At 39.8% G+C, this 27,731-nt stretch overlaps 1 protein-coding gene across 1 annotated transcript in view; it reads left to right on the top strand.

The window, feature by feature from the left end:
• Positions 1–27,731, top strand: part of LOC126175726 (A disintegrin and metalloproteinase with thrombospondin motifs adt-1-like) — a 184,225-nt gene that overhangs the window by 69,477 nt on the left and 87,017 nt on the right. The window contains exons 7-9 of the mRNA XM_049922664.1: positions 14–120; positions 2,317–2,459; positions 10,947–11,149. Coding sequence (XP_049778621.1) covers positions 14–120; positions 2,317–2,459; positions 10,947–11,149 — 453 coding nt within the window. The remainder of the gene's footprint in view (positions 1–13; positions 121–2,316; positions 2,460–10,946; positions 11,150–27,731) is intronic.

Here is a 27,731-nt window from a genome sequence, read left to right on the forward strand (position 1 = left end):
GGCTATATTTCAGGACTCCCCAGGCAGAGTGTTTGTTGGATTACAGCACAGCCTCAGGGCCCTTGGACCATAATGCTGAGAGAATTCTTCCAGGAGAGAGATTTGATGCTGATGTTCAATGTAAGATTAACAATGTTCCACAGCATAATTTACTAAGGTAACATAAGTTTTTCCATTATTACCACAATGACAAAAATTTTGTCTCTTATTCACAGCAAAATCAGTGAACATGTAAGTTACCAGTACTGGAACCTGGTCATTATCCAAGTTCAAATGTTGTTAAATCAGTATTTTTTTCCAGTATCTGTCCAGTCTTATAATATCTGTTGTCTATGAGACTCTGCTTCATCCTCTCTCTGCAACATGCTTCAGCCTTCCTTTCTTTCTCGTAAGTTCATTTGTTTTTATTCAACTTTTTTTTTCTTCTCTTACCCTTATGTCCTCATTCTCACATCATCCTCTTTATTTTTGGGATATAATCTATCTCTCATCTCATGTTCATCTTTCTTTCAAATCCTCTCTCACCTAGAGTAATTCTTCTATTTTTCTGTTACAGTTTTTCTTCACATCACTGTCCATTATCTGTGAACACTCCTCATACAGTATTTGTTTATTAGCTTTCAAGCTGTTTACATAAATTTAACATATTGTACCTGTTTAAGTACAGTTGTACTGACCTGTACATAATGGCATAATTACATGTTTATACAGGCAAAGAGTCTTTTCAGTTAAATATTTGGTAATTAGGCTAAATGTAGTGCACTATTCATAATTACTATGCACAGTATGCACGAAGTACTTGTAACAATCCTAATGTTAATTCAGCACAATAGTAATGTGCAATCTCAAACACCCTTTCACTGGATTTCTGTCTTCATTTGTGATTTCACCCATCACATGTATACTACTGCAATTTGAATTGCTGTATTAATCAAATTTTTGTCATTTAATGTCACTTCTGCTAAAGTACTATTAACATCCTGTTTGGAATTTATATTTAATATTTACTGTTTAGCTATTTAAAGAGTAGTGTGTTTAATGAATGGATTTAATTAAGAATGAAACAAAGCACACAAATCCAGTAATTGCCACAGAGATAGAAAACGATAGAGTGCTGTTATTGTTTTTAAAATTACAGCAGACAAGTGTAATTGCCAAATGTTCCTTAGGAAGTCATCATTCATTGCAACGTCTTTAAGTGAATGAAGGTGACGCATTAGTTTTCATGGGCGTGTGATCATCTAGTTCTTCTGTGCAACAGCTTAAGTCACCTAGCTTGGATTGAATAGAAGTGCATGCCTGATGGTGTAGTTGTCTACAATGATAAGTAAAGTTACTTTTGATCGCCTGTAGTGATCTTCTCATTAAGAGTTGGCCCAACAATTAGTCTCATTGGAAGTGATGTGGTCTAAGCCTAACTTACTCTTAACTGAGCAGACCATAAAAATGATGGCTTTACAGTCATCAGTCTGAGTATTACACTTACAGCAGTCATATCAGTGTTTTGTGGAGCATCTGTCATGTGAATAATAATAATGGTTAATTTAATACAAGGCTGTCACGGCAAATAATTACACACAATGTGGTTGCTGCAGATGGTAATTTAGATGCTTCTTTTTGTTGTGTTATCACATACGTTGCCTTCTGAGTGGTAATTTGATGATTCCCAAGATAACAGATGTAACCACAAAAAACACACAAAGCTCACAAGAAGATAATAGCTTCACACCCAGTTCACAATAACTTTGAATTTATTATCAATAATGACACCGATTTGGCAGTCCTGTGCATTCACACCTCACCCTCTTCTGTTCATCTAACAGAACAATGTTGAACAATACTCAAGAATTGGTCAAACAAAGATTTTGTAAGCAACCTATTACATGCATGAACTATTGTGTCTTAGGATTCTTCCAGTAAATCTGAGACTGGCACCTGCCTTCCTCACACTTAAATTTATGTGTTCATTTCACTTTAAGTAACTCTGGACAGAAACTTCTAAATACTTTCAGGTTGTGACTGATTCCAGAAACTACAAATTGTTTATCAGATCCTTTCATCTGTTTACAATCATTACATTACATTTATTTACATTAAGGGCCAGATGACAATTTTTAAATGAGGCACTGATTATCTGCTTGTGTCTCTGCATGAAAAAAGATTGGCATAAGATGGAGCCAACTTGACTCCTGTGAACACACATCCAATCTGTTTGTATGTAATCACTGAAAGATGAAGCAGTTCCTTTCATGTCGTTATTTAATTGTAATTTGATTTTGAAACTTGACTTGCTGCGAACACTTACTCATGTGACAGGTATGCTTAAATATGGGCATGGCAGCATTCATGCTGTGAAACAACCATTGGAAGATATCTGCAGGGATCTGCACTGTCAACGTGACCGTTACACTTGGACATCTCATCCAGCACTTGAAGGAACACCATGTGGCAGGAACAAGGTACGAATACACAGTGTTAATTAGGTACACACTTAAGTGTTTAGTAGGATTTTTGCAATATTGCTGTGGCCATAGATGTGACTAACTATATTAAAATAGAAGTGTCCGCCTTCGTAGCTGAGTGGTCAGCATAAATGGCTCCCATGTGTAGGACCCAGATTTGATTCTCCATACTGCCAAGGATTTTTTGTCTTGGTGGGAGGACTGATGAAAGGTACACTCAGCCTCATGATTCCAACTGAGGAGATACTTGAACGAGAAGTAGTAGCTCCACAGTCTGAAAGCAATGTTCTGACCACAAGCCCCTCCATACCACATTCAAATGATGCCACAAGGCAGAGGATAACGCAGCTGCCAGTCTACATCCCTTGGGCCCTCATGGCCTGGATGCAGAGCTCGTAAAAACAAGTGACACCATATCCAAAAAGCTAGCACAATTTCCTGATATGTTACTTGGGTCTATGTGCAATCTACCATTCATATGCTGAGGTATTGTCTTTCCAATTTTTGTTTGTTGTTTCCAATATGGAATGACTAACATTAGCAAAACTTTCTTCTGAATTGACCCAGACAAACTGTGCACCTGGGGATGTGCAGCACTCAAGCACAGCATGATCCAAGAGTCTGCTATATCATATGAAATATTTAGATTATCCCAACCAGCACTAATTTTCCTGATCTCCGAGGTTTTTGACTTCCTCTACATCATATCCTCTCATCCAGTGATCCTCCAAGACTCATTGCACGTTCGCCTGATATACAAAGATTCGTTTTCCCATTACTGCTTGCTAAATTTGTTTATTTACATTTCATTTTACTTATTCTCTCCCATAGCTGCTCCTCATTCTCTCTCAACACATTATAATCTGTTACTGTGCTGTTATTTACTTTATGTCCCTATTAGCTGAAATAGGAGCTGCATGAGGTGTGATCAAAATGTAATGGGAGTTTTTGTTTTTCTTAAATAATCTTTATTTATTATTCAACATCAACTTTGTCCCCTTCAAAGTAAGCCCCCTCAGATATAATACACTTGTGTCAGCACATTTTCCAGTCTTGGAAGCACTTCTGGAACTTACTTTTTGTTACAGTGTTCATCTCCCTTAATGATTCTGTTATCATCTCATCAGTGGTGACAAAACAATGTCCTTTCATGGTTCTCTTCAGTATTGGGAATAGAAAGAAGTCGCATGGGCCATGTTCAGCAAATACAGTAGCTGAGGCAACATAATGGTTTTAAAGCTCTGGATTGTTACTGACTTCATTTAGCAATTCCTGAGTGATGTCCATGTGACATCACTTTTGGTCAAAATTCAACAATTGTTTAACAAACTTTGCTCCAACACGTTTCATGACAAAAAGAAAAAAAAAACTGGTTGGCATGAGCCAAATGGTTTGCTAATATCATCAGCAATCTCTCTGATGGTGATTTTGCAGAACCATTTTCTTTACTTCTTCTACATTGTTGTCAGAAATTGATGTGTTAAGGTGTTAAGTATGATTGCCATTTTCAACATCTTCTTGATCCTCTTTGAAAAGCTTATACTACTTTTAAACTCTTATATTACTCATAGCAGATTTTTCAAAAGCCACAGTTAACGTTTCAAATGTGGTGCTGCACTTTATTTCATTTTCAAGCAAAATTTAATACAAATTCTTTGATCCATCCTTTTTGAAAGTAAAAATTCGCCAAGCACTTGCAAGCAAATATAGCATTTTTGATTGTTGACAACAGACAAAATATTCAAAACAGTTGAAAATGCAAACATACATCAGGAACATGTGTACCAACTAGATGAAAAAAATTTTGGAAATCAGATTTATAAAGCCTGTGAAATTAAAAATTTGCATTGCTTTTTGATCACACTTCCTCATACGTCTAAGTATTGGTCAGTCCATTTGTCTCCTGGTAAATATAACGCATTTCTGATTGAAATCAGATTCATAATAAGACGAAGATTATTCTACTGAATAACTGTCAGCTTTGACACATATATATTCAGTTAGTGTAGATTAGAAAAGAATAATTCATATGAATCCCAACCCAGATAACAAGCCAAACAATGTACCAGCAATAAGTGCTGCCAAGATAATGGGATACAGAGAAGCCAAGCAAGGAGTGTACTGTGTGATTAGAATGGGCAGTGCTACACTATTTTTGTCGGCAAAGAGGCATACAATGAAATGATAATCTGAAAGATAGTGTCAGTGTGTCCCACTGATGTCAAGTTGTGCAACATCAATTTGTGGGGGAGTTTCAGTGGAGCAGAATACTGTGACATTTTGGCTCATACAGGGAATGCTATTACAACACTGATTTGTGCATGGAGCCATTGGGTAGAAGAGCTGTACATAATAAGAAGCAGTTACTGACCCATGTGATGTGACTGTGACTGCAGCATAGGATGACCACACTCTTGTCCATACACCCATCGGGGACTGTAAAGCTTCATCCACAGTGTGGGTTTGACACTAGATTACTGCAACAGTTGGAAACCTCTCTTTGTTGGTGTTTGACACTGTCAGTTTAAATTGGGACTTTATTGCCAAATTCCTTTCCATTAATGTCTATTGTCCAGCATCAAGACATGCAGTGGGGAGAGAGCAATGGACATACGTATACCGTTGCTGTCAAGCTGGTTGTCAAAGCTTGATGTTTTTGGATTGTAGGATGTCATTGTTCAACAAGCACACGCTGAAGCAAATATGCTGTTTGACTGAATGCTTCAGATTTCTGCCTATTTTTGACGAGTAAGGGCTGGAGTGAGACACTTGGCGGACAAAGCAAGCAAGACAGACAGTGGGGAAATGTAATTTACTTCTCTCTCCAGCCATTATTGTTGCTGCTCCCAAGTTTTGGTTGATAACAATCTACTGTGCAAATAGAAAAGAATTATGTGGGGATTAATAATACAGGAGTTAGTTGTAATGCTTATAGGCAGCTGAATCATTCATCTACACAGAACTCTTGTATAAACAAATGTCTGCTCCAAGGTTTCTACATACACACATGCTCTGCCATTGGTAATTGTTTGCATTGCTCACGCATCTTGTGCCATAAGACTACTGAAAGTAGGCCTTAATTATTTATTAGGTATTTCATTGTAAATCGAGTAAAAATGGAACTCTCACACATGCTAAAGCATCGAATTTCTTAATGTTCTTTGCTCATTGCTGTGCTTCATTTTTAGTAAACTTACTCCCAAATGAAAATTTTTGTAAATATGCATAGAAAAAATAACAGAAAAGTAGTTTTTCAGAGGGAGATGTGGAGGAAATTTTGGTAGTCCCCAGGGCCATAGGATCTCCCTACTATGGTTCCAGGCATCATAATGATAAACATGTATGATATGTCAATTAAAATTCAAGAGAGCAGCTATAACCAATTCCTTTCTTGTCTGATATTTTTTCTGTGAAATGGTCATCCATCTTCTGAATCAAATGACTGATTATGTACCCCTAACACCTGTCTTATAAGCCTATGGACTTTGCCAATATGTACTTGACAAACAGTCAACGAAATGTCGCTCAGATAACAGATGTACCTTGCTGGCATGCACTCTGTGTGGACTTCTTTGCCACAAATTCCACGTATAGCCTTATGTGATATCAACAGGGAACCTGTAGCATTGTTTTTTATGAGCCAGCTACAGAAATACTCGCATTCTGCACCCTATCCATAGAAGCCAACAATATGAATAAGTAAATTCTTCACCAGATGGCTGCCGTCTTTAATTTGGACAGTATGTCTAATACTGCACTTTGGATCATACCTTAAAAACAATGGCACAGTGCTCATTGGCATGGGTCACAATTTTATAAGCTGAGATTCAAGGTCCATTGATTCAGATGGTTGGGTATTATGCAGCCATAATATTAAGAGAAGAAAAGAATTTATATGACTGCACTCCTGAAAATTCATTACACTGAAAAATCTTGATGATAACTGTGATACATTCTGGTTCTTTTCGGATATTCCACAATGTACCATATTTGAGAAGGATAATTCCAGCCACATGTGGAGTAGGGTGTGCAAACCTTCTTTTGAGAAGATGTGTGACTTTATCTAGCATGGATGATCACCTGACATGTGGCCTATTGAAAATGTATAGGATATGATTGGACAGAAATTTGTCATGATACTCCAGGGGGCAGAGCTAATGCTTTGTGGGGTCACAAACAAACCACATGGAAGGCATGGGTGGCTATCCCACAGGAGAGCATATCCAGGAACTCTGTGATTCTATACCATAGCACAGGGGTTCCCAACAAAATTTTCTCGAGGACCCCCCATCAAGCATGATTGGTACCTTGTCATATCCCAGTATCAAGTACCTAAAAAAGCCAAATTAAGAGTCTTTTTATATGTTTTCTATTTTTGGTACTTAGAAAAAACATTGACATATTCATTACGGAAAAAATATTGAGCTTAAAACTTTTTCAATTTAGCCATCATTGTTATTGTTAAATTTTTGATTATCGCTCAAAATCTTTGCCTTCAAATCTTGGTGTTTAGTATTTATTTTACAAACACTACTATTTTAATACAGAATATTGAATATGTAAACAACATTGTTAAAGCACTGGCAATAAATTAACAAGGGGCCGATTGTCGTCTGAAATGAGAGTTTCTGTGTAAAGTGACTGTCAGTTTTCAGCTGCAAAGAGGCAGTGCACGCAGTCTTATGGCATACAGCAGAACTATTTGCCTCTGTTTAATTCTAGTTTCGCGCTAGAGTGTGCTACTGTCAGTTGGCTCTAGGAAGACGCTAGATGCAGAAGTTAGCATTCGCTAAAGCTCTGCTCATGCAGCAAGCAGCCAAAACAAAAGATCTGTTATCATACGAAATATATTTAATATATTTTTTATTCTAATAGCATCTTGTGAACCCATCTGGCATAGCTCGTGGACCCCTGGTGGTCTGCGGACCACCTGTTAAGAACCACTGCCATAGCATGTAGATATTCTGACTGCAGGAAATCCATGTGTGAAACTAGTTACTTAAAAATAGCTTGTACTTTCGACAAAAAGTGTAAATGATTCAACACAATAAAACAGATATTTTCCTGAACAGTTGCAGAGCTCCTAATTCATCATGGATAAAAGGATGTGGTCAGTGTATTTTTAACTAACTGCAGGACTCAGTAACTGTAACTGGGGCTACAGTTCAATGAAACTGTAATGAATTTGGGATGTATGCATTAGTTTGGAACTTAAGCTGAGTTATGCAGTTAAGATGGCAACTTCCCAGATGCTTACCCAAGTAGCAGCTATATTTCCAATCATTTCTGCTAGTTTTTTCTTGAAAGAAGGGAAAATCAGTTGACTATGCATTTTCTACCAAACATGACCTTGCATTTTTTTGTGCCACTTGAACATTTTTACTACTTATTTTTAATGATGCAACCATCAGTGTGCTCTTCATACACAAAATGAAAAAAAAGGTTCATAAACAAATTGGTTGGAGGGAATAGTCTTCTATAAATCTTGATTAAAACTCTCTCCAAGATCAGGGCTAAAGAATGGAACCTTGACTTTAATGGACAGTGCTGTTACTGCATTTATCAACTCTTTAGCCAACCAGTGTTTCTTTCCAACTTTGTAAATGGAATCTGCATTAGATACTCTTCTGTACTAAGCAATTTATGTTTCACAACTACAGTCACAAATCAAGTCATTCTGCTTTCACATTATTTCTCAGGATAAAAACAGCCAAATGAATGTGTTACTGGAAACTGTGGAATTACACTTTCTTGTAGTAAGTAGTTTCAGAGGTCATACTACCCTTGGTCTGACTAAATTGACTTCTTGTTCAAACTTTGGAGGGAAATTCCATTTTGTTGCAATGTCATCCTAATACAGAACCTGGTATGGAAATCCATCAAATATCTTCTATAATGATATTGTCTACAGTCTGTGCTCTGACATAAAATTATACCCATGACCCTCCAGTTGACATCTGTTGTAGCACTCGGTCAGGCAATCTTGATACAACTCCTTAGCAGCACCTCTGTACTGTGGTTTACATGTTTCCTCATGCCCATGCAAATTAACCCCAATGAATTAAAATGGAACCACTTACTCTACAATATTAGTGACAAGCTATACATTACAAAGTGGAATGTTTCAAAATAAGAAGGAAGAAAGGAAGGAAGGGAGATTAGGGTTTACACTCCACCCACATCAAGTTCATTAGAGATGGAGCACCATGTCAGATTATTTCTACAATCAAGAAGGAAATTGGCCATTCCCTTTCAAAGGAACCATCTCGGCATTTGCCTGGAGTGATCTAGGGAAGTCATGGAAAACCTAAAATCTGGAGAGCCAGACATGGATTTGAACCATCGTTCCCCCTGTTTGCAAGTCCTGTGTGCTAACCACTTCACCATCAGTATAAGAAACAAGATTATACATGTTTTGAGAGATTGCAGGAATGAAGCTAATGATGGACCTACAGTTCCCAATGTTCTGTTCACAAAAACTGATGTTAGCAGGTTGACATGAGATGGCACAGATAGTGCAACGATTGTTAAAATCAACAACATTTTCATGAACAGCATATTTCACATAACAGTGTGGCTCAGACAGCCATTGGCCAAGTTTGGCAACAGCCATTTGTTAGATGGATAGTAGGCAGATGCACAGACGGGGCATAAGGATTGATAAGAGTACTGAGTGGGTTGAGACAGTGACAGATTATCAATTTGGAGGGGGTGAGAAGAATATTTCTCACTTCATGGGATAACAAGAGATGATTGCATGTATAATAGAGGCATTCACTTGTGGATGAGCAAGAAATGTGCACGGAATACAGTCTGTAGTTGTTGTTAATCTGCTAAGAATATTTTCCAGAAGGTCAGCAGCTGCTTTTGATGTGCCTATCTGATGTGAAATGGTCCTAGTATTCAATTAATAATGATCTGTGCTAATAGACATTTACAAAAAAAAAAAAAAAAAAAAAAAAAAAATGAGTTGAGGTTTGAGCTTTTACAACTTGCAAAGTAAGTAGTAAGTTAGACTAAATTTTTATTTACTTTTGATATATCCTATAGGAACACTAAGCATACAATTACAAATTTCTATTTATTATTCCATGACATGCTTTTTTGGCACAGTCTTTATTGTTCAAAGAGAAAAAGTTCACACCTTCTACCATCTGCACTTAACTCATTAAGTAAAAAAGCATGTACCACAAGAGAATCAGTCATTTCAGAACCCAAGTCGCATTTGAGGCTATGTACTTCTAAATGTAATGAAGTGTAGTTTTTTGAGAGCTACAATTTCTTTCCAAGTTGCAGTAGAAACAGCTGATGTGATGGGTTTGAGCAATTATGCACCACTTGAGGGTATATAATAAAACATATTTTTGTGAGTCCAACTGGTTACATTACAGCAAATTAGTAACATATCAGATGATAGTTCTCAACAGTACATCAATGTTAGTGAATGCCCATGCACACATGGTTCAAGACATCATTAACACACAGATGATCATCAAAACTGCTTCATTATAACATCAACATTTCTATCACAATCGCTCTATCACAGCTACACCGACTGATAGTTGCATAATTTACAGGTATTATGTATGACCTTTAGCCACTGGTATGACACCATCTGCCTTGATGCAAATGATTGTTATACACACACATGAAGTCCTCTTTTAAACAGTATCCCACAAAAACACCTCTCAGTCAATAGTGTATAGTCACGTTTAGAGCTTAAAGAAGTAACATGGGAAAGTTCTGATACTTCTACAATATTGCCACTCAATCTTACTTCCACTGATGCTAAGACAAGGAGTTATTTTCAGAGGTCAGTATCTTCCCATACATTGCCCATACTCTCCATTGTATTATGATCACAATATTGTACCATATTGAGCAATTATGGACTGTAGTTAACAGTTCTTGGCTTGCTGCTTAACGACATTGCAATAATTAGCCAACTATAGCATCAAAAATTTGAATCACCATTTCACGAATTATATGAATATTGAGAATGATGCACAGTACTGAAACAGTCTCCTGACAATTCTAACAACACTCTACTGTCTCCAAATCACACACTTACACTAAATTAATGCATAGCCAAGTGTAACATTTCATAAATTACTTTTTAATGCTGCATTATTCAGAACAAAATTGTCATTTTCTAATTAAGTGTTTCTTAGCATTTTGTCTCATTTTATTATACTACATATGATTCTTGAAAACTGTGTGGAACAACGGAATGAGTAAAGATAACTGAGTAAAGATAACTACTACCATAGATTGGCTGGGTAGTGGCTATGCATTAAAAAAAAAAAAAAAATATGATGATGATCAGCTTATGAATTTATGTTGTTCTTTTATTCTTAACACATGCATGTGTTCCAACTTGGTTCCATTAAACCATATAGTAGCTGTAACTGGAGAAAAAACTGATGTTCAATCATGATTGTTTTTCCATGTAAATAAAAACTGGCAATTTTAATGACATTGCAGTGGTGCCGCAGTGGTCGATGCATCACTAGAGGACTGTCAGCTATCCAAGCAGGCTTCTTTGCAAATCAGCAAGTTGATGGTGGTTGGAGTGAATGGTCTCCATACTCTGAGTGTGCATCAGGTTGCCTGTTGGGAGATGATGGCCTACTAAGCACAGGAAGCACAGGGATTCGAGTATCGACAAGACGCTGCAACAATCCAAGGTACTACATATGTGATGGAGATGATTACTTCCTTTTTTGGCACAGAAAGATTTTTTTTTCAAAGAAACACAATAAAGCGTAACAAACATAGTTACACATTTGAGTTATGGAACATTTGGAGGGAAAATAGTAACTGACAATTAAATTTGTAAGTAAACAAACATACCATGTCATAAAATTCTTCATTTTTCCCCTGCATAAACTGTCATTAACCATGCTAATGAGGACAGCCAATATGATGTGGTGTGTAATACCTAAGCAGCTAATGAAGTTGCCATCACCAGATGCTCTGAGAGGTAGATACCTTAGTATACGAACAGCATTTGTTTTATACTCACTTTATCAGCCACATGTTACTGAAAATCTTCAGCAACAGGATGAACTAGGGAACTTTAGAGATCTTTTGGATGCAGTGATAGTGATTCAACTTTGGCAATAACAATAGACACAGTTAGTATGCCTCATCAGTGACTATGACCCACAGAAGAATGCAGGTTTCCTATGTATAAAATGAGTTAACTTGTGTCTATGTTCATTGAGGCACACATACATACATTCTTTGAACCTTTATAGTCCTAACTAAAATTAATGTATCAGGCATACTAGGATTGAGATGGCAGACTGGCAGATGAGCAGCCAGAAGCCTCTAACATTTTTGACAACTAAGAGTGTGTGAAGTGGATGTGCAAACTTCCCACTTCTCTTAGACGAGTTGACTTACTTGGTGTACACAGCCGATCTTCTTCTCTGAATAGCCGGCTTCTGGAACCTCTACAAACTTCTTCTCTGAAGAATGATGCTAGTCACAGGAACTTCACACTTCTCACATAAACAATTGACTTCCTTTGAGTCACCCGTGTCGTCTCACATCAGAAACAATTAAGTTACATTTACAACAGAGTTGGCTTGATAACCACTATTCGATTATACAGGAATCATACACATGTCTTGCCTCTAGCAAGTTCAAGTTAAAAGTTACTTAAAAGTCTTCTCAACTAAAATGTTCTTTTGTCACTAACAATGACATGAACTGTGAGAAGAGTTGTGAGACACACCCCATAATCTTCATGACTACTTCGGTCGTCATGAGCCTGGGAAATAATGTCTCCATTATTCTTCAGAGTGTTGAGTAATTTTGAGAGTGTCAGCCTGTGGGTTATTGGTTGTGTTGGCAGCCACTGGTACTTGTGTTGGCATTTGCTGTGGACTGGTTTGTGTGTTAGCTGTCTGAGTTATAGCTGGGGCTCCTGTGTGGCTTCTGTGGTGAGTTGTTCGGGCTATCGCGTTGGTGTCCGAATTGTGTATGTGCCCATTGGTGTCCTGTTGTCTGTGCTCTTGTGGTGTGGTCATGTTCCCCTGCTCTGGTCATTTCTCTTCCTCCTCCTCCTCTTCATGTTGTGGCTGCCCCTATGTAGGTGCATCTTCTGTGGTCTGTCTTGGGCTGAGGTCTGTGGTCTCAGGGTATAGGGTGGGGGTGTTATTTGCGTTTTGTGGTTTAGCTGATGTGGGTGTGGTGTTGGGTATTGTATGTCTTGGCTGTATGTCTGTTGCTGTGGATGTTTGTTGTGCATGACTCTGAGGTTCTTCTGACAGCCCTGCGCTGCTGGGGGTGCCAGCTGCCACTCCAGCAAAGGATATTCCACTCTTTACTGGGAATGGGGGCAGTTTCAGAACTGTGATGGTCATACCTTTTACATGTTTAGCTATCTTGCACCTCAGACCTCCTTGTATGCAATGCATCCCCTGTAGTTGGCCAGATGGGCTGAAACACAGTTGGCGCATTTGTGTGGTACTGTGTGCGGGAGTTGGCAATGTTGAGTTGTGTGGCCACCAGCACATTTGCGGCACCGGGGAGCGACAACACTTCGAATACCCACATGTGCAAAGTGCTAGCAGTTGTGGCATTGTTGGGGGGGGGGGGGGGGGGGGGGGGGGAGTTTTATATCTCTACATTTACGACCATGTGAAGAAATAATTTAATCTTCAGCAGGTCGTGCAATTTGGCCATGTCGGCCAGCTCAACCATGTAGTTATGCAACAATATCACTGTGCCGATCTCAGTCATTCGATTTACACAAATGCATTCGCAGCCAAGGGCGGTGAGTTCTCGTGTACTGTCTCCATCAGGGTTCGAGAGTCCTCCCCCTTGATTATGTACTGCTGTGTCTTTTCGAAGACGGTCCTGTACATCAAGCAATGATGGACACCATAGGTGCATTGTAGACATTTATCAGTATGTGATCCTCATCTGGCTAATAGATCACCAAGCTCTAATATGCCTTTATAATAATCTAATGGATTCCTGTAGTGAAAAAACTGCTGAGTGGCAAGATGCACTGTTGAAGACAATCAAGCACATTACCAAGGTTTTGTGATTTATCCATCGAACCCTAGCTAACCAAGCTGGAGTGAGCAGATAATGTAGACAGTATCGTTAAATACACAGCTAACACCCTAGTTGTTGTCTCAGAAGATAAAGGACAAATCTGCAGGTAAAAGCAACAACCTTTTTTATACAGTAGCTGCTCACAAGACAACTATTTTGGAACTGAAAGGTAAATTGTGTCTTAACTAGAAATCATATCCACAAATTAGGACAACATCCTAATTGTAGGAATCAGAGCTGTAGGTGTTTATGATTGTAGTTACATGAAAAAAGAAAATTTTACATCTCTGAGAAAAGTTACAAAATATGCATAAGCTAGCTCGAGATGGAAATGTGACTTATAAATTACCACTGTCAGCAGAGAGGCTACATCATATTACCATCTGTCTTGCCATTGTCGGATTCTCAGCAAGTGAGTCCACCCAGTGGTTGTACCACCAATATGCAAAAGCACACTGAAGAAGCATGCAGGAAAGTGTACTTCTAAAATCAACAGAAGCATTTAGTACATCAGTAATACCTTTATTTGACAATTCTGAGAATGTGTCCACCTGATATAACTATCAATATAATAGAGGGAAACATTCCACGTGGGAAAAATATATTTAACAAGAAAGATGATGAGACTTACCAAACAAAAGCGCTGGCAGGTCGATAGACACACAAACAAACACAAAAATACACACAAAATTCTAGCTTTCGCAACCAACGGCTGCCTCGTCAGGAAAGAGGGAAGGAGAGGGAAAGACAAAAGGATATGGGTTTTAAGGGAGAGGGTAAGGAGGCATTCCAATCCCGGGAGCGGAAAGACTTACCTTAGGGGGAAAAAAGGACAGGTATACACTCGCACATACACACATATCCATCCGCATATACACAGACACAAGCAGACATTTGTAAAGGCAAAGAGTTTGGTCAGAGATGTCAGTCGGGGCGGAAGTACAGAGGCAAAGATGATGTTGAAAGACAGGTGAGGTATGAGCGGCGCCAAATTGAAATTAGAAATTAGCGAAGATTGAGGCCTGGCGGATAGTGAGAAGAGAGGATATGCTGAAGGGCAAGTTCCCATCTCCGGAGTTCTGACAGGTTGGTGTTAGTGGGAAGTATCCAGATAACCCGGACGGTGTAACACTGTGCCAAGATGTGCTGGCCGTGCACCAAGGCATGTTTAGCCACAGGGTGATCCTCATTACCAACAAACACTGTCTGCCTGTGTCCATTCATGCGAATGGACAGTTTGTTGCTGGTCATTCCCACATAGAACGCTTCACAGTGTAGGCAGGTCAGTTGGTAAATCACGTGAGTGCTTTCACACGTGGCTCTGCCTTTGATCATGTACACCTTCCAGATTACAGGACTGGAATAGGTGGTGGTGGGAGGGTGCATGGGACAGGTTTTACACCGGGGGCGGTTACAGGGGTAGGAGCCAGAGGGTAGGGAAGGTGGTTTGGGGATTTCATAGGGATGAACTAAGAGGTTACGAAGGTTAGGTGGACGGCGGAAAGACGCTCTTGGTGGAGTGGGGAGGATTTCATGAAGGATGGATCTCATTTCAGGGCAGGATTTGAGGAAGTCGTATCCCTGCTGGAGAGCCACATTCAGAATCTGATCCAGTCCCGGAAAGTATCCTGTCACAAGTGGGGCACTTTTGGGGTTCTTCTGTGGAAGGTTCCGGGTTTGAGGAGATGAAGAAGTGGCTCTGGTTATTTGCTTCTGTACCAGGTCGGGAGGGTAGTTACGGGATGCAAAAGCTGTTTTCAGGTTGTTGGTGTAATGGTTCAAGGATTCCGGACTGGAGCAGATTCGTTTGCCACGAAGACCTAGGCTGTAGGGAAGGGACCGTTTGATGTGGAATGGGTGGCATCTGTCATAATGGAGGTACTGTTGCTTGTTGGTGGGTTTGATGTGGACGGACGTGTGAAGTTGGCCATTGGACAGGTGGAGGTCAACATCAAGGAAAGTGGCATGGGATTTAGAGTAGGACCAGGTGAATCTGATGGAACCAAAGGAGTTGAGGTTGGAGAGGAAATTCTGGAGTTCTTCTTCACTGTGAGTCCAGATCATGAAAATGTCATCAATAAATCTGTACCAAACTTTGGGTTGGCAGGCCTGGGTAACCAAGAAGGCTTCCTCTAAGCGACCCATGAATAGGTTGGCGTACGAGGGGGCCATCCTGGTACCCATGGCTGTTCCCTTTAATTGTTGGTATGTCTGGCCTTCAAAAGTGAAGAAGTTGTGGGTCAGGATGAAGCTGGCTAAGGTAATGAGGAAAGAGGTTTTAGGTAGGGCGGCAGGTGATCGGCGTGAAAGGAAGTGCTCCATCGCAGCGAGGCCCTGGACATGCGGAATATTTGTGTATAAGGAAGTGGCATCAATGGTTACAAGGATGGTTTCCAGGGGTAACAGACTGGGTAGGGATTCCAGGCGTTCGAGAAAGTGGTTGGTGTCTTTGATGAAGGATGGGAGACTGCATGTAATGGGTTGAAGGTGTTGATCTACGTAGGCAGAGATGCGTTCTGTGGGGGCTTGGTAACAATGGGACGGCCGGGATGATTGGGTTTGTGAATTTTGGGAAGAAGGTAGAAGGTAGGGGTGCGGGGTGTTGGTGGAATCTGCTCCAGTCCGGAATCCTTGAACCATTACACCAACAACCTGAAAACAGCTTTTGCATCCCGTAACTACCCTCCCGACCTGGTACAGAAGCAAATAACCAGAGCCACTTCTTCATCTCCTCAAACCCGGAACCTTCCACAGAAGAACCCCAAAAGTGCCCCACTTGTGACAGGATACTTTCCGGGACTGGATCAGATTCTGAATGTGGCTCTCCAGCAGGGATACGACTTCCTCAAATCCTGCCCTGAAATGAGCTCCATCCTTCATGAAATCCTCCCCACTCCACCAAGAGTGTCTTTCCGCCGTCCACCTAACCTTCGTAACCTCTTAGTTCATCCCTATGAAATCCCCAAACCACCTTCCCTACCCTCTGGCTCCTACCCCTGTAACCGCCCCCGGTGTAAAACCTGTCCCATGCACCCTCCCACCACCACCTATTCCAGTCCTGTAATCCGGAAGGTGTACATGATCAAAGGCAGAGCCACGTGTGAAAGCACTCACGTGATTTACCAACTGACCTGCCTACACTGTGAAGCGTTCTATGTGGGAATGACCAGCAACAAACTGTCCATTCGTATGAATGGACACAGGCAGACAGTGTTTGTTGGTAATGAGGATCACCCTGTGGCTAAACATGCCTTGGTGCACGGCCAGCACATCTTGGCACAGTGTTACACCGTCCGGGTTATCTGGATACTTCCCACTAACACCAACCTGTCAGAACTCCGGAGATGGGAACTTGCCCTTCAGCATATCCTCTCTTCTCGCTATCCGCCAGGCCTCAATCTCCGCTAATTTCTAATTTCAATTTGCCGCCGCTCATACCTCACCTGTCTTTCAACATCATCTTTCCCTCTGTACTTCCGCCCCGACTGACATCTCTGCCGAAACTCTTTGCCTTTACAAATGTCTGCTTGTGTCTGTGTATATGCGGATGGATATGTGTGTGTGTGCGAGTGTATACCTGTCCTTTTTTCCCCCTAAGGTAAGTCTTTCCGCTCCCGGGATTGGAATGCCTCCTTACCCTCTCCCTTAAAACCCATATCCTTTTGTCTTTCCCTCTCCTTCCCTCTTTCCTGACGAGGCAGCCGTTGGTTGTGAAAGCTAGAATTTTGTGTGTATTTTTGTGTTTGTTTGTGTGTCTATCGACCTGCCAGCGCTTTTGTTTGGTAAGTCTCATCATCTTTCTTGTTAAATATATTTTTCCCACGTGGAATGTTTCCCTCTATTATATTCATATCATTAATTTGAACCCAACAATCACGTTTGTTATTGTTATTGTTATTGTCACTGTTACATTTCGTAGTCTTTTCTGTCGTCTTATTTCCTCCTTTTGTTTTTGCCAGCAGTTTCACTTTCTATTCACCTTCTCCTTTTTTACCGTAATCCAGTATACAATTTTATCCCGCCGATATATACTCAATAATACGTAATAATACGTAACCCACTTCCAAACCATAACCAAAAAAAAAATTTTTTTTTCGCTTTCAACACTACCGCTGCAATAAAATCCACCGTTTCCAGTTCACAAACAGTTCCTTTCAGCTATTAAAGAACCTTTTCGGCTAGTAATAACTTTTGCTTTATTTCCATTTCCGATTTTCTCACATCACCGATCATTTTTAGCCGCTTCCCACAGGTTTTAACGTCATTATTTCTTCATCAGACAATTGTTAGCTTCATTTCCATAATCTGCCACCACCAAACCACTCCTTTTAATACATCCTCACGTAGTTTTTTCGAAATTTTCCCGTATTTCTCCACCCTTTAACGTGTTTTGGCGGCAACACAACCACCTAACCTTTATGCACATCATTAGCTACCTACACAAGTTCACCACAGGATCAACATAGCCCAGCTCTAACCAACCCTTTTTCGCCTTTTTTCACACCAGATCTCCATTTGCTTTCTAGTTTTACCTTTATCTCTCCCCATATATTTTTATATTTATTTTCATTTTCATTTCAGCCTCGTGTTCCACTTTCCACCTTCTAGTACCATGTCACCCTCACAACACCTCCACAACGACCCCATTAAGTTTTATTTACATTCCCTCCGCCAACATGCCTTCGCCCTAGCCAGATTACACTCCCATATTTTATTTTCTCAGGCTTGTCTGACATTTGGCATCACCCCCAAAGGCCTCACACTTAAATTTCCCATCTCTGGCTGCAACCCTTCTTTCCATCAGTCCCTATACCAGTTCCAAACCGAACAATCCATTGCCCTCACCCACCTAATCCTTCACCTACACATCCACTCCGCCAATCAACACACCCATCAACTCCTATCCTTAATAAAAGTCCTCAATCTTTCCTCTCCCACATCCACACCGGTTGTTCAGAGCATCCTCCTACAGGCCAACCGCAAATTAGAACAGCATGCCACCCTCCACCTTAAAAAACTATCCAATCTCCTGGTTTCCCACCTCCAGAAAGGCAACTCACTCACCCTTCACAACCTTTCCAGCAAACCTCAACCTCCTCTCATTGCACACAAACCCAGTCTCTCCCATCTACTCAATCTCCCACTTCCAGCTCCACTCCCTCCAAAACCTCAAAATTCCAATCAACACAATCTGGAACCACAACACCCCAATTCAGTAGTTAACCTTTCCTCCAAACCTCTCTCCCAATCCGAAACCTCTGTCCTATCCAAAGGCCTCACCTTCAGCCCCACTCCCAGATTTAACCAAACAGCCCTCGTCAAAGATTTACTGTCCTTCACCCGTACTCTCTGCTGAAAATATCACTTTGCCACGAAGAAAAATGATCCTAATCCTACTCCTAATGATCCAACTTGTAATGGTCGCCTGGTCGTCGATATTGCTAATTGCTATAATCGCACTATTTCACTCCCATTTACGGAGCTTGTTAGCACTTGATGTTAGGTTGGCGCCATTACAATGCATTGTAGTAATCACTGCTGCTTGCTGGATCGCTGCTGTGTCTCGATGTTGATGCTGGCTCTAAATCTGGTTGTCTAGGGTTAAAAACATGAGGTCCCGTGTTTTTTATGTGCTTTTGATGATAAAGAATGAACGAAACCAACAAATATGTAAACTTCAAATATTTATTTCTCTGGTGGCCATCTTAATTCCACTGCCCACCAAAGACTATGACACAACACAACTTCCTTTACATGTTCTTTGCATTGTTTATCCACCTCAAACAATAACACACTAACACACTGTACCAAAGTGACATTCCGACTGCCTTTCGACCCTTCTTGCTGCTCGTATTTATAACATTGTCAAAGAACTACTAAAAAGAGATATAGTTTACAAGTCACATGTACATCTGTTATCATAATTTGTGCAGAAAAGTTATTAATTTGCATCGAGTGACATAATTTAACATGTTATTAAACTGACAGACAGATTTGTTGACTTGACAGAATAATTCTTTGTTACAAAAGATCCGTTTTCTAGAAGTTTGTCAATTGACTTCTCTAATTTGCATAAATAAGTAATTAACATGAATTATTAAGAAATACATTGGTTTTCGTCTAAAACAGGATTGATTTCGTGAATACTAAGTGAAACCGCTCCTAGTGAACAAATAGGTTTCACTGGGTGATTTTTATTTAAGGAGATCCAAAATACCTAAGTTGTACACTATTTTTCGTACTTCATATTAATTATTTAAGATGAACTCAGTGTTTTTACATGATGACATTTGCTGTATCAGTGATCAAGTGATATTAACTTTTGTGTGGGTCAGTTATTCAGTATAATTTAATGGGTTGACTGTTTATGGAGACATGTTACGCAGTCATTGTTAACATACACAATAACTTTTCTATAATCATAAATACTCGTTAAACTGGTTGAATTTGGAGGGTATCGCATACTTCGGTACAGTAAAGCCTTTAATATGTTCCGTTACAATACCCCCCTCGGGTAATATCATTTACAGAATGTTAATGATATTAGCTGACTAGGACAAATGTGTCAAATGGTTAAAATTTGGAAAAGTACTACTTTAATAAAAAAATTTTTGTTTTTTTTGTTTTACTATGGATAATGTGAATGTATGCAATGACCGTTACACCGTTCCAAAATGACTTTTTTCCGCAAATATTTCAGTTGTGTTGTTTCAAATGCACTTTGTGTTATGTCATTCAGTATGACAGCATAATAAAAATAATTAGTAATATATGAAAGTAAAAAAAATGTTAATCTTTGCTCCCAGTGAGCCACATGGAAAATGATTAAAAACAGACACAAATATATCACATGCGATTTTAAGATATATCAAAAATATATGTAAATTATTTCAAAGTCAGTTCTCATTGAGTCACAGATTAATCAAGATAATAGAAGGAACATAAATATATTACATACATGGACAGGTCATATGTCCATAAGAAAATATTGCAACTGTCTGCTCTTTTTGAGCCACATAAAAGAAATGAAAACAAAGAACATAAATATAAGTATGGACATGATATATAAACACAAACACTAGAGAAGTCACATGTATGAATATAATATGCACTTGCAAAAAAAGGAAATATTTAAAAAACTTGTCTCCCATTGAGACGCATAGTCAAGACAGTACAAGAACATATTAATACTAAAACTGGACACTTAAATTGGTCACAACATAACACAAACATCACACTTGGTGAACATCTGATTAACTGTAGAAAATTGTACACAAATCTTATGCCTAAGAACACAATAGTCACAAAATGATGGGTCTTGCACAACAATTTTTTCATTGTCTTTTATTTGGTGCAAGTATGTCCCATATTCAACAATACAAAAGGAAAGTAATAAATGTTTGTCACCTTCTTGCCCGTTGCAAGTAAAGAAGATGTCTCAAAATTTAATATTCAATAGTGACAATATAAATATAAAAACATTCTCTCAGAGATCTGGAACTTCTCCAGGGTCTGTAGGATGAGTGGTAGTTGCTATTTGACACACCCAGTAAAAACTTTGCTGATAACATGCTTTATGGAAAATGGGTAAGTAACTGTATTCAAACAGGGAAATGTGCTTAATCATGTTTATATGGTTTCAATTCAGTGATGTTTCTTAATCCAAATAACCTTCTTGATCTGGGAAAGATAAGTCTATACGCATTAGGATGTGGGCTTTCTTTTATTTCAAATGGACCAATGTCAATGTTTACTTTAACATACGGACAACCTAGCTCAACTTCTTTGTCTATTTCAGTATTTTCAAACAATAGATCATTTTCAATTTCTTTAGTTCCTAAGTCTAATCCCTCTTTCCTACACTTAGACACATCCCTCTCTGTTTGCAAAGCATTGACATTTAAACATAAACCTTTATTTTCATCTATTCCTTTTAACACTGTGTTGTCACTTAAACTACTGTTTTCACCCCCTTTTTTATAAAGTCCACTACGGATTCTTGTCCACCATGTAGGATACAAGGTTGCACTTACCTTTGCTAATTCTTTCCAAAAGGCATCTTTGTTTATACAGTTTCCATAGTTGTTCCACAAAACTTCTAAAAACTTTTCCCCTTTCTCTTGAAAACACACATTTACATTCCATCCCTTTATATTTTCTTTGATATTATTATTATTACCATTCTCATAGATTAGTGTTTCATAGTTCCCAATAGGCAATAGCTTGTCCTCAGATACACATTCCCTAGTCTGCATTTCACTTACATTAACCTCATTATTACCCATGTTTGTCACATCACTTACCTTTACCTCATCATCACTTTTCAATTCTACAAATACTTTTATTTCTTCCTCCACACTCTCATCAACAACATCACTTGATTTAGGATCATTATTTAAATGTCCCTCTATTACTTCTTCCTCCTCCTCCGCAACAACCCCATCTTCAGTTTCCCCCCTATGTATCTGAATCTCAGCAATTGAGTCTTTGGCTCCATTAAACACTTCGTCATCCCCCTTCTTATCAAATAAACCCCCCAAAATAGATTCTATTTGTGGTGTGTATGACTTGATATTAACACCAGTATCTTTTTCAGCCCAACAATGGAACTCTGCAATGCCTTCAACTTCTGCACTTTCACTAACTACCTGTGCTTGAACACTGTTTTTATTAACTGTATCACTTTTACTCATAGTATCCCAAAACCTTTTATTAAATGCTAATTTATTCATTCTAACAACATCAGTGTTTTCATGGTACTTACTCTTTACATTGTATCCTCTCCTTTTCCAGTTTCGGTTATGTGTTGTCCTATCATAATATTGTCTAGCCCCAAAACTACAGACATCTAGTGGGACTGTCCACCGTTTCCCGGCTGGTTCCCTCGGTCTGTCCGTTTGTAGTTGTCGTTTTGTTCACTAGTTTCAGCAAACCCCCTTCTATCTTGTTCTCTTTCCCAATACCTACTTCTATCATTCCTGTTATCTCTCCTCCATCCTCCCTCCTGTGTATTGTTTCTGAAATCATTTTCATATCTCCTATCTCCCCTATTTGGAGCATTATTTCCAGAATTTTCAAAGTCTCTCCTCCCATAATAATCTCTATTTACATTCCTGTTCCACCCCCCATACTGGTTGTTGCCAGAGCCAAAACTTTGGTTATTTTCTCTTTCCAAGGCCCTATCTAATCTATCTACAAATTTCAGGAACTCTTCCATTGAATCGTCAGGTCCATGGACCAATTCCCACTACAGTCTCTCTGGTAACCTTCTTTTTAAAACATCAACTTGTGTCATAATATCAAAAGAGTTATTCAAGTGAGCAAGCTTTTTCAATTGATCTCTGCAAAATTTTTGCATTCCCCCTACTTTCCCTCTATACACTGGTCCATTTAGAAATTCTGACTTTAATCTGGCTTGTATGGATTGTGACCAAAATTTGCAAATAAATTTAGCTTCAAACTCTTCAAAAGTATTCCAAGAATCATTATTCTCATTTGCCCAGGATAGGGCCTCCCCTTCTAGAAACCGTTTTACTAACTTGATTTTTATGTTATCTGACATTCCTACCACAAACATATCCTTACATTGGTGAATAAAGTCAATAGGGTGCAGATTTTCACCAGGAAAGCATTTCACTTGGATGTGCCCATACATTGTATTTTGATTGTAAATCGTTTGTTTGGACATCAATGCGTCCTCCAATTGTGTACATTTAGTGTGTATATTTTCTACTTTTGTATCTACATTAGTGGTATACAGGTTGTATTCTTGTTTAAGGTTTTCTGAAGTTTTGTCTATTCTCTGATCTAATCTTTCAACTTCAATATCTACTCTGTTGTAGATGACAGCAATGCTGTCTGTGTTAGCTTGTGTGTTTTCATTTAAACTTTCAACTTTAACTTGAAAGTCTTTTCTGAAGTGTATCAACTGTTCTCTAGTGTCCTTACTGAGGGTAGTTTTAATTTCCTCACACTTCTCATTGAGATGAGTACTTAATACATCAAAATTGAAACTTAACTTATCCAGTCTATCTGTGTTTTCTTTCAGTTTCACACTTATTTCTTCACTGGATTGTTTAAGTTGCGAGCTTATTTGAGTTGCAAACCCTGCTAGCCACTCTGTTAAGTTTAATTGTTCACCATCCCCTGGTTCAATTTTTACATTTCCTACGATCTCATCACTCTCAGGTAGAGACATGTTAACTATTAATTATTTTAAATGACAACAACAACAAAATACCTGGCTTTATGCTATGATGTCGTGATCGGTGTTCCTGTTGGTTTCTTCACTTCTATTCGGTTTTATTGAAGCTGAGGTCTTGATTGATGACTTCTGTTGACATAATCCAGACGTTAATCTTCCGAGCGGTGTGATGATGGTTTTTGGTAGTCACACAAACACACTTTATTTATTTATTTATTTTTGACATATTTTCACTGTTGCCACACTGCACAAATAAACTTTTTTTTGCAATGCTAAGCACTTACGAAATTTATCGCTGCACTATTATCATCGATGCACTTAAAGATCCCGGCTGAGCCCCCACTTTTGTAATGGTCGCCTGGTCGTCGATATTGCTAATTGCTATAATCGCACTATTTCACTCCCATTTACGGAGCTTGTTAGCACTTGATGTTAGGTTGGCGCCATTACAATGCATTGTAGTAATCACTGCTGCTTGCTGGATCGCTGCTGTGTCTCGATGTTGATGCTGGCTCTAAATCTGGTTGTCTAGGGTTAAAAACATGAGGTCCCATGTTTTTTATGTGCTTTTGATGATAAAGAATGAACGAAACCAACAAATATGTAAACTTCAAATATTTATTTCTCTGGTGGCCATCTTAATTCCACTGCCCACCAAAGACTATGACACAACACAACTTCCTTTACATGTTCTTTGCATTGTTTATCCACCTCAAACAATAACACACTAACACACTGTACCAAAGTGACATTCCGACTGCTTTTCGACCCTTCTTGCTGCTCGTATTTATAACATTGTCAAAGAACTACTAAAAAGAGATATAGTTTACAAGTCACATGTACATCTGTTATCATAATTTGTGCAGAAAAGTTATTAATTTGCATCGAGTGACATAATTTAACATGTTATTAAAATGACAGACAGATTTGTTGACTTGACAGAATAATTCTTTGTTACAAAAGGTCCGTTTTCTAGAAGTTTGTCAATTGACTTCTCTAATTTGCATAAATAAGTAATTAACATGAATTATTAAGAAATACATTGGTTTTCGTCTAAAACAGGATTGATTTCGTGAATACTAAGTGAAACCGCTCCTAGTGAACAAATAGGTTTCACTGGGTGATTTTTATTTAAGGAGATCCAAAATACCTAAGTTGTACACTATTTTTCGTACTTCATATTAATTATTTAAGATGAACTCAGTGTTTTTACATGATGACATTTGCTGTATCAGTGATCAAGTGATATTAACTTTTGTGTGGGTCAGTTATTCAGTATAATTTAATGGGTTGACTGTTTATGGAGACATGTTACGCAGTCATTGTTAACATACACAATAACTTTTCTATAATCATAAATACTCGTTAAACTGGTTGAATTTGGAGGGTATCGCATACTTCGGTACAGTAAAGCCTTTAATATGTTCTGTTACAAACTCCCCAAGACACTATCCAAATTGAACCATGCCTGGAACAGTTCCGTCCTCCGTCACAGCGGGACCCACCTCCTCTTCCTCAAAATCACCCTCTCCTAACCTTCCAGGAATTTCTGACTTCCAGCCTTGCCTCTCAATCCTTCTTAAAAAACCTTAATCCTACTCCCAACATCACCACTGCTGAAGCCCAGGCTATCCGTGATCTGAAGGCTGACCAATCCATCGTCATTCTTCCGGCGGACAAGGGTTCCACGACTGTGGTACTTGATCGTCGGGAGTATGTGGCTGAGGGACTGCGTCAGCTTTCAGACAACACTACTTACAAAGTTTGCCAAGGTAATCCCATTCCTGATGTCCAGGCGGAGCTTCAAGGAATCCTCAGAACCTTGGGCCCCCTACAAAACCTTTCACCTGACTCCATCATCAACCTCCTGACCCCACCAACACCCCGCACCCCTACCTTCTACCTTCTTCCCAAAATTCACAAACCCAATCATCCCGGCCGTCCCATTGTAGCTGGTTACCAAGCCCCCACAGAACGCATCTCTGCCTACATAGATCAACACCTTCAACCCATTACATGCAGTCTCCCATCCTTCATCAAAGACACCAACCACTTTCTCGAACGCCTGGAATCTCTACCCAGTCTGTTACCCCTGGAAACCATCCTTGTAACCATTGATGCCACTTCCTTATACACAAATATTCCGCATGTCCAGGGCCTCGCTGCGATGGAGCACTTCCTTTCACGCCGATCACCTGCCGCCCTACCTAAAACCTCTTTCCTCATTACCTTAGCCAGCTTCATCCTGACCCACAACTTCTTCACTTTTGAAGGCCAGACATACCAACAATTAAAGGGAACAGCCATGGGTACCAGGATGGCCCCCTCGTACGCCAACCTATTCATGGGTCGCTTAGAGGAAGCCTTCTTGGTTACCCAGGCCTGCCAACCCAAAGTTTGGTACAGATTTATTGATGACATTTTCATGATCTGGACTCACAGTGAAGAAGAACTCCAGAATTTCCTCTCCAACCTCAACTCCTTTGGTTCCATCAGATTCACCTGGTCCTACTCTAAATCCCATGCCACTTTCCTTGACGTTGACCTCCACCTGTCCAATGGCCAGCTTCACACGTCCGTCCACATCAAACCCACCAACAAGCAACAGTACCTCCATTATGACAGATGCCACCCATTCCACATCAAACGGTCCGTTCCCTACAGCCTAGGTCTTCGTGGCAAACGAATCTGCTCCAGTCCGGAATCCTTGAACCATTACACCAACAACCTGAAAACAGCTTTTGCATCCCGTAACTACCCTCCCGACCTGGTACAGAAGCAAATAACCAGAGCCACTTCTTCATCTCCTCAAACCCGGAACCTTCCACAGAAGAACCCCAAAAGTGCCCCACTTGTGACAGGATACTTTCCGGGACTGGATCAGATTCTGAATGTGGCTCTCCAGCAGGGATACGACTTCCTCAAATCCTGCCCTGAAATGAGATCCATCCTTCATGAAATCCTCCCCACTCCACCAAGAGTGTCTTTCCGCCGTCCACCTAACCTTCGTAACCTCTTAGTTCATCCCTATGAAATCCCCAAACCATCTTCCCTACCCTCTGGCTCCTACCCCTGTAACCGCCCCCGGTGTAAAACCTGTCCCATGCACCCTCCCACCACCACCTATTCCAGTCCTGTAATCCGGAAGGTGTACATGATCAAAGGCAGAGCCACGTGTGAAAGCACTCACGTGATTTACCAACTGACCTGCCTACACTGTGAAGCGTTCTATGTGGGAATGACCAGCAACAAACTGTCCATTCGCATGAATGGACACAGGCAGACAGTGTTTGTTGGTAATGAGGATCACCCTGTGGCTAAACATGCCTTGGTGCACGGCCAGCACATCTTGGCACAGTGTTACACCGTCCGGGTTATCTGGATACTTCCCACTAACACCAACCTGTCAGAACTCCGGAGATGGGAACTTGCCCTTCAGCATATCCTCTCTTCTCGCTATCCGCTAATTTCTAATTTCAATTTGCCGCCGCTCATACCTCACCTGTCTTTCAACATCATCTTTGCCTCTGTACTTCCGCCCCGACTGACATCTCTGCCCAAACTCTTTGCCTTTACAAATGTCTGCTTGTGTCTGTGTATATGCGGATGGATATGTGTGTGTGTGCGAGTGTATACCTGTCCTTTTTTCCCCCTAAGGTAAGTCTTTCTGCTCCCGGGATTGGAATGACTCCTTACCCTCTCCCTTAAAACCCATATCCTTTTGTCTTTCCCTCTCCTTCCCTCTTTCTGATGAGGCAGCCGTTGGTTGCGAAAGTTAGAATTTTGTGTGTATGTTTGTGATATAACTATCAGATAGAGAGTTACATGCTATTGGTTATGGAAACGTGCACTGAAGTGACAGAGTTCACTGGGGACCAAGACACAATCAAGGCTCAATTAAAGCCTTGGGAAACCAATACATGGCAGAGGTGCTAGCACGTTAAAGACACAGACTGTTTGGTTTACAAATTGTTCACCAGACATCTGCAAAA

The sequence above is a fragment of the Schistocerca cancellata genome, chromosome 3, assembly GCF_023864275.1.
Source record: "Schistocerca cancellata isolate TAMUIC-IGC-003103 chromosome 3, iqSchCanc2.1, whole genome shotgun sequence".
In the NCBI taxonomy this organism is placed as follows: domain Eukaryota; kingdom Metazoa; phylum Arthropoda; class Insecta; order Orthoptera; family Acrididae; genus Schistocerca; species Schistocerca cancellata.